The sequence below is a fragment of the Giraffa tippelskirchi genome, chromosome X (assembly GCF_054371585.1).
Source record: "Giraffa tippelskirchi isolate mGirTip1 chromosome X, T2T-mGirTip1v1.2.pri, whole genome shotgun sequence".
Lineage (NCBI taxonomy): Eukaryota > Metazoa > Chordata > Mammalia > Artiodactyla > Giraffidae > Giraffa > Giraffa tippelskirchi.
In genome coordinates, this window is record NC_137289.1 from 57,505,525 (window position 1) to 57,514,115 (window position 8,591).

Sequence of the window (8,591 nt, forward strand, 5' to 3'; positions counted from 1 at the left end):
ATTACTTCGTAAGTGGCTCTTCCTTGCCAGCCCTTAAGTGGCTCTGAAGGACTTATCATCAAAGTGTTTAAAAAGATTACCTTGGTGCTACCAGAACACTTGCCAGCACAAAGCCAGGAGACCGCCTTAACCACAGAATCTTCTGATATTAGAGTTGCTGGAATCATACACTTGAATATCCGCGTGCTTACAGCACTCCCTAGAAAGTAGACAAAGTCCAAATTAAACTACATTTTAGGGTCTTGATTGTCCCTTTACTGTAATTAACTCTTGGTCCTAAAACTTTCACTTCACATTGAAGGCAATAAAGTAATATTCAATAACTCTTATCAACATTACAAAGCATAGTTTGAAACAAAAATGTACCTTTAACTTCTAATATAAACTATAAAGCAAATTCTTTGGCTCTAATATTTCTATCTAACAATGGAGGATGAATACAGGATATCTTCTTGGAAGGATGAAAATGTTTGGACATTAGATAATAGCGATGAATGCCCAACTCTATGTGCTGTGCTTAGTCACTCAGTCGTGTCCGACTCTTTGCGACCCCATGGACTATACAGTCCATGGAATTCTCCAGGCCAGGATACTGGAGTGAGTAGCTGTTCCCTTCTCCAGGGGATCTTCTCAACCCAGGGATCAAACCTAGGTCTCCCACACTGCAGGCAGATTCTTTACCTTCTGAGCCACCAGGGAAACCCAAGAATACTGGAGTGGGTAGCCTATCCCGTCTCCAGGGGATCTTCCTGACCCAAGAATTGAACCAGGGTCTCCTGCATTGCAGACGGATTGCATTGTAGGCAGACCTGGGAAGCCCACCCAACTCCATGGATATGCTAAAAAAAAATGAATAAAACCAACCCCATATGCTTCAAAAGGGTGAATTTTATGGTATGTGAATTACATCTCAAAAATAGTATTTTACTCCTAGGAAAATTTCAAGGACTTTTTAAAATGGCATAATAGATTCTGATTTATTTAAATCTACTGTAAGACATCTTACATCAGCTGCTACATTTAAGATTAGATAGATGCATTTGTATTCTCCATCCGCACCCCAAAAGTGGGAAGGATACCAGAATGAAACAACTACCCTATTAACTGGTAGTACTGTCATTCTATATTGGTCCAACCTTTCCATCATTCTCTGGCTTCCATGCTATTCTCCCATCTGCTAATAGAAATGATGTGACCAGTAGATTTGTCTTATATCAGCTTCTGCTTATTAAGGCTTCAATAATTTTATATATACATATATTATCAATTTCTTTTTGTAGTTAAACATTGTTTCATTTGCATTATACTGTGGTGATCAGAACCATTCACTGAAAAACTAGTGTTCTCAACTTCTCATACAAGTAGAAGCCACAACAGTATCTTGGATGTATGTGTTTTTAACCAATGTTTTAAAGGCATTACAGTGTGGTAATCACATCCATTCAGTATAACACTGTTCTCAACTTCTCCAGAGAGTAGCATTCTTAGAAACATACAGGTCTTTAAACACCGTCTTACATGCACTATAGCATGGTGATCACATCCATTCACTAAGATAACACTGTTCTTAACTTCACTCATAAGTAGCATTCTCAGAAACATCTTATACATGTCTTTTCTTTTCCTACAGGTGCAGACCTCTTGTTTTTTTTCCTTAGTAAAACTTATATATATTTAAGATGCACAACATGATATGATATAATCAGCCCTCCATACCCTCAAGTTCCACATCTGTGAATTCAACTAAACACAGAAAGTGTTCCTAAAAAAATAATTACATAAAGTTCCAAAAAGCAAAGCTTGAATTAGGCAAACACAGACAACCATTTACACTTCATTTACACTGTATTTACAACTATCTATATAGTTGTAACATGTAAATACCTGGCAGATACTGTATACCTATTACAGTAAAATGACTACTATAGTCAAGCTGATCAACATTTTATTTCCTGACATAGTTACCATTTTCTTCTCTGTGATAAGAGCACCTAAAATCTATTCTCTTGCAAATTTCCAATATTCTATACAATATTACTAACTTTAGTCATCATGTTCTCTAGATTTACTTATCCCACATAACTACAACAATGTGTCTCATCAATTTCCACCCCATCATTCTGTGTTGAAAAAAGGAAGCAGTGATGGCAGGTAATGAATTATAAGAATAAAAATCTCTGCTTTCCACTCAGTGATTTCTTGTTTTTACCTCTCTTCTCCCCTATTCCCATCCCCCAACTCTTGTAAAGTTTACAAGAGAATGACCACTAAATACTCTATACATATACCAAATTCAAGGGGAGAATTCTATGTTGAATAGAGTCTATATTGACTCTATTCTTATTTCCCAGTGACTTTTTAATTACTAAAGAGTACAAAGTCCCTTTGTACCTAATTATGACATTTCTAGCACACCTGCCCTTGAATGTGCATTTCAACTTAGCAAAGGAGTTACATACAAAGATCTAATAGTGATGGGGGATATCATAGAAATAACTAAAAGGAGAAAAGCAATTAAGGAGGCTACATTTAATGTCTTCAAATTCCAGCTTAATAGAAAAAATGAAATTACACTAGAAAGCTAGAGATTATTTTTCAAATTGTTATATACAAGTTTCAAAGCCTGAGGCATGCATTTTTAAAAACACATGCATTTGCTACAAGACCTAGCAAACATCACGAAAACCTAATCGTTCATTTCTGAGATATCATAAAAGAAAAGAGAAATTCCAAAGTAGAAAACATCTGTACATTCTATACATGTTTTAAGGGGAGAAGGAATAGATAGAATTGTTCTTGATGGACACTAATCAGTTAACTATGAATTCATGGATATTTGGTAGAAGCAATCTGAAACCACTTATAAGAAGACCAATTTTATTAGGTCAAATTTAACTTTCTAGGAAAACAGAGAGCACTAATCAGGTAAAAATAGAGAACTAAAATACCTGGAAGTCATATACTGAATTCAGCTAGTCATGCATTGTTTCTTTAAAATACACACACATACCCTTGCAAACATGATAGGGTATGCACAAAGGAACCCAATATGCAGAATGGTGTATTAAGTATCCAATTTTGATAGTTGTCTTAAAGAAAAAAAGCAGAAAATCTGGTAGCAGTGTGGTGCACTATAAACACTAGAAGGGTAGTAAGGAGACCAGAGTTCCCCAGTTCTAGCTCTGAGATTAAGCAAGTCTCTTTAACCACTCTGGGCTTCAGTTCCCTCACATTTAAAATGAGAATGTTCAAGGGCTAAAATACTCTCCAAGTCTAAATCTGGATGAGGGTAGGTTAAAAGGTTCTCAAGTGAAAAGAATAATGGACTAATGGACAGATACTATTTCTTTCTAAGATTCCCCACCTCCACCTCCAAGCAAATGAACTTAGAACAGAAAAGGAGGCATTTGCTCAAAAGAAAAAGCATCTTAACTGTTAAAGCCACAGACACTGGAATGGAGACAATATCAACAGCGACTTGCTGTCACTGATAAGTGAATCTAAAGGCAATAAAGTACACCAGTGATCTCTTAATGTGCCTTCCAGCAACACTACTTAAACTATTATCTACCCTTCCTAAGAGAAATACTAAAAATCGCTTCCATGCATTTGGTAACAAGAATCCATTTTAAAAATAAAAATGTGATAACTAGCCATTTTCAGCATATACACATAAGACACTTTTAGTTAAGGTAGTTTCAACATAGTGAGTGAAAGTGAAAGTCGCTCAGTCGTGTCCGACTCTTTGCGACCCCATGGACTATACAGTCCATGGAATTCTCCAGGCCAGAATACTGGAGTGGGTAGCCTTTTCCTCCTCCAGGGGATCCTCTCACCCTGGATCAAACCCAGGTCTCCCGCATTGTGGGCAGATTCTTTACCAGCTGAGCCACAAGCGAAGTTTGGACATAAGAGAGGTCCATTTGTATAATCTTAGATTGGTTTGTATGAAGAGAATAGAAAAATATACAGTTCTTTAACTGTATCTGATTCCAATCAACAATGTAATTCAAATTCTGAAAGGCAAAACTAATGCTGAAAAATTTATCCCCATGACATACCAAATTTGCCACTGAGTGCCACACTTAATAGAATGTCGATTGCTTCTGGAGCTAACCCATTCTTCCACGCCACATTTTCCACAGTTTTCAAGTGTTTCTCTTTACTCTGTGAAGTTTTAATGGGACCTGAAAGAGGAACAATAGTAAACAGTGAGTACTTTAAAACTCTCTCATTCCTCAGCCTCAACAGTTACAATTAGACTACTTCAAAGGAACAGCTTTATGTAAAAAAAAAAAAAAAGTCTTCCTAAAAACCCTTCAAAGCCCTTAAAACTCTAGAATATTTGACAGCAGGAAAACTGAGTCCTGCCCTGGTTTCTTTGCTCTAAACTAACTAAACTAACTAAAAGCACTGAACTTAAGACTAAGCTGTTTTCAATAACTAAGGCAGTGGTTCACAAACTTTCCTGCACATCTGAATCACTTAGGGAGCTGTTGAAAAATTTCAATGCTCAAGTTGTGTCCCATACTAATAAAATCAGAAAATCTAAGAGTGGATGCCAGATACCAGTGGTTTCTAAAGATTCTCGGGTAGGGGACTTCCCTGGTGGTCCAGTGGTTAAAAATCTGCCGTGCAATGCAGGGGACTCGGGTTCGATTCTCAGTCAGGAAACTAAGATCCCACATGCTGTAGAACTACTGAGACCTCGTGCCACAACTAGAGAGTCTGTGAAACGAAAGACCCCACATGACACAACAAAGATCCCGAGCACCTCCCATGACAAAACTGGATCCATGATGCAGTCAAATAAATCAATATTAAAAAGAAAAAGATTCTGAGGTAATTTAATCCCAATGTGCAACAGTTTGAAAACCACTCTGCCAGGAACATTCTTTGTTGTTGTATTCCTAGTACCTAGCATACTGATATGTAGTTAAGTGCTCAATAAATGTCCATTAAACCAACAAAAATCATGAATGAGAAAAAATATGCTTCCCTTTAAAAATCCTTACCAAAAGAGTCTAGAATTTTTTCACAGGAACAGGCCTTACACAATGAAAACAATCTCTTACCTTTCTCAAAGTATCTCAATGCGATCTGCAGAGCATCTTCTGCTTGATCATCAGCACCTTCATAATCTTCCACAGTATTGTTCTGTCCACGTTTTGAGATGCTCCTTGAGTCACTTAGGTCCTCTTGTACTCTCCAGGCCGAGAGTCTAGTCTGATAGCTATTACTACCCTGTGAAGTCCTCTTTCGTGTGCAAGAGTTAACTTTCTTTTGAGATGACATTACTGCACATGTTCTATACAGAAACAAGTGTCAAGGTGTCACTAACCAGCCAAACAGTCCCTCCCTTTTTACTCCAAAGACAGGGACCACACCTATCTGTACTCCTCACATTTAGTACAGAGCACCTGGCCTACAAGTACACAATAAAAAATGACAGCAATACAGGCAACAAAAGCTACAGGTTAACTTTCTCAAAAAGCCCTCTGACCTAAAGAGGAACAGAGCAAAACAGCAAACAGCTCTCCAAGGTAACATTCACCAGCTGAACTGGCCCTGTGGGAGAGGGGAAAAAAGATGGTAAGAGTACAGGGAACATAAAAAATTCTCCTAAAATGGCTATATCACATAAGTGAGTCTAATACTAATTCATCTCATGAACTCAATGTTACTTTCTCCATTCCTATTTTTCTCCACTCGGCTTTGATTTTGCTTTTAATCTTTAATGCTGCCTGCCTTGTCAGTGCCAAGTTTAAGACAAACTGGTTGCCAAACTAAGGATTCTCAGAACAGAAACATGCCTTGCTAATTCACTTATTCAGTAAATAATTACTAAGCATCATCTATATGCCAAGCACAGTTCTGCTTATCAAGGATAAATAATAAAAAGTCAAGGCCTCTGCTATAGTGAAACTTACAGGGGTGGGATGGGGAGGCGCACGAGAGTCAATAAATAAGTAAATACCTAATAGTGAACATTTACAGTGGTGTGATAAAAAAAGGGGGGCTGAGGTGACAGTGACAAGCTATTGTGGAACAAGTGTTCAGAGAAAGCCTCTCTGATGTCACCTTTAAGCTAAATTCAAATGCCAGGAGGAACCAACTATGTTAAGATCTGGTCAAAGAGTATTTCACAGAGAGGAAAGAGCAAGACATACTAAGATCTTGAAGCAAGGTCTTTGTGTGTTAAAGAAACGGCAACACCACCAGTAAGAGGTGAGGATGAGTAGTGGCATTAAAGAGGTACAGAGTAGTGGGAGACAAAGAAAGGCAGACAGGGACTGTTATATTGGGCTTTGTCAACCAAAACAAGGAGTCTGGACTTTAAGTGTCATAGGCAACTAACTATAAGAGGAAGGGAAGAGTGTCAGAGAGGAAGTGATACCATCTGATTTATGTTTTAAGATCGTTTTAGCTGCAGCGCAGAGAACAGAATGCCAGGGGTCCAGGAGTGGAAACAGACAATTTAAAAAGTTTAGCAAAGGACCAGAAGAGATGTGAGTGTGGTCTGAACCCGGCCTAAAGTGTAAATAGTAAGAGAGACAGAAGATGATTGTATTCGTGAAATGTTTTGGAAGATTGATCAAGGCCATAACAAAAGAATTGGATGTAGGGGAAAAGAGAGAAAGGCAGAATGACTTCTAAGTTTGGGGCTGCAAATGGGAAAAACTAAAGGAATGGTCGTAATTGCACTCAACCCCACCTCCCTAGAACAAATGAAGCCGGAGCAGGAAGGAAAGCAATATCTATGTCTAGACCACCAGGAGGTTCCAGGTTGCCAGTTGTTTCCTCGGGTCCTACGTAAGAAGAGTGGGCGATCAGCTTCTGGCCCCTTCTGATGGAACCGTCCCATCGCTCCCCAAGAACTCCCCTCTCATAGGCTGCCTCAACAGGGAGTAAACCTGGCCGCGACCACGGACCCACTGGGCAGATTCCTGGTCTGGGGGAAACCCGACACCTTGGAGGACTGCCTTGCTCAGAAGTCAGGAGACTGATTTTCTTCGGTACCTGGGCTCCCAGTTTGCCGTGTGTTTAAAAGTACCTCACCTCATACACTCCGCGGTCTCAAATCCAACGGGTTCCAAACACCACCGCTCGGATTCAAATACGCGGGCTCCACCCCGCGCATGCGCTTCCGCGGGAACGCAGGCGGCGGCGGGGCGGAGCCACGTGCTCTGCTGAAGCTTGATTGGTTGAGTCACAGCTCACTGGCGCGAGGCAGTGCGCGCGCCGACACTGACGCAAACTCAATTCCTCAGAGCCGCGCGCCTCATCCCCCGGGCCCGGGGACGCGCAGCAAGTGGGCCGTTGCTGCTGAAATCGGCTGATTGGCTGACGTTCCCGTTTTTCTAATATTGTTCGCATTCGTCACTGTGCGTTAAATGAAACGATTAGTGTCTCGGTTCTTGAATTTAACAAGACCAATGATAGTGATTCTTTCGCTCAGGCTGATCCCAAGTGTCGGGACTTTGTAGGAAAATATGAAACTGCAAACTTCTCAGTAAAGGCTGTTCTCCCATGCTGGGCAAGAGAATTAAGTTCAAGGGCCTGAGACCTCTGAAGCTGTCTCTAGGAGGTGAGAGGAAAGGACAGCTGAATTTGCCTTCTTTTTTACCGAGAATGGGCACGCATACCTTCGAGGGTTTGCAGGAAACGGCGTCTTGTATGTAGCTGGCCAATCAAAATGCAAAGATTCCTAACTTGGAGGAATCGATGGACTTGACAGACACTGGCTAAAACAGCAACAAGGGCTTAGTCTGAGACCTGAGATTAGTCCCTAGTTTAATCTTCCTAGAGTTGGGACTGGCGAGAAAAGATAAAAATTTAGTGACTCTCACAGATTTTTTTTAAGGCCAAAACATAACCCATAAACTGTAGGCAAAACTGTGGGAGGAAACTTTGCAATCTTAGGGAGAGATGAAGAATCAGATTATGTTGATGTATTTGGGAAAGACTACAGCAAAAATGGTTATTTGCCACATCTTACATGGTTTTCAAAGTACTTTCAAGAACTCATGTTTAATCATGCATGAGAATTGACTATTCAATATTTTCTATGATAGCTGCTCTTCCTTATCTAGTATAACTGAAAAATTCTTGAGACACATTTTAATAGTTTTAATCATTTCATAGACTCATATGTAGATTGAAAAGAATTTTAAGCTTTCAATCACCTTGTTTTTGTAAATGAAATTGGGGCCCTGAGTGGTAAAATAATTTGCCTAATGTGACAAGTCTGTGGCACTGGAATTTGTGCCAGTTTGTGGGTACATATATAGTGAGAGACACTGGCTCATCTTTATTTATTCATCTGCAATTTTTTTCTGTGTGAAATCATTCTTCAACCTTCCCTTGGGATCACCTAATGAAGTAGAACTCCCCATACCTGGGAATTGTATTGAGATCTTAATTTTGTGGCTTTCTGTTTCATGTGCTGACATCACAAAATTGTGAGTGAACTTAAATGAGATTAGAAAGTTTGTAACTCACTAGTATATTATTGTACCCCTCCTTGTCTTTATTTTCCTCCCACATCCACTCAAAAATAAAACAGCCTGAATCCCATGATATGACACTTT

The 8,591-nt window shown here is 39.6% G+C and overlaps 1 protein-coding gene across 3 annotated transcripts in view; it reads right to left on the reverse strand.

Moving 5' to 3' along the window:
* The window catches only part of CENPI (centromere protein I), a 49,190-nt gene extending 42,075 nt beyond the window's left edge, over positions 1-7,115 (reverse strand). For 2 of the 3 annotated variants that reach the window (XM_081565699.1, XM_081565696.1), the window contains exons 1-4: positions 7,060-7,115; positions 5,076-5,308; positions 4,062-4,187; positions 81-199 (exon numbers count right to left, since the gene is read on the reverse strand). In XM_081565699.1, coding sequence (XP_081421825.1) covers positions 81-199; positions 4,062-4,187; positions 5,076-5,308; positions 7,060-7,064 — 483 coding nt within the window. In that variant the 5' untranslated portion in view covers positions 7,065-7,115. Of the gene's footprint in view, positions 1-80; positions 200-4,061; positions 4,188-5,075; positions 5,309-5,503; positions 5,569-7,059 lie in introns of all 3 variants that reach the window. The other variant, XM_081565698.1, reaches the window with a different exon arrangement.
* Between the last annotated feature and the right edge of the window lie 1,476 nt (positions 7,116-8,591).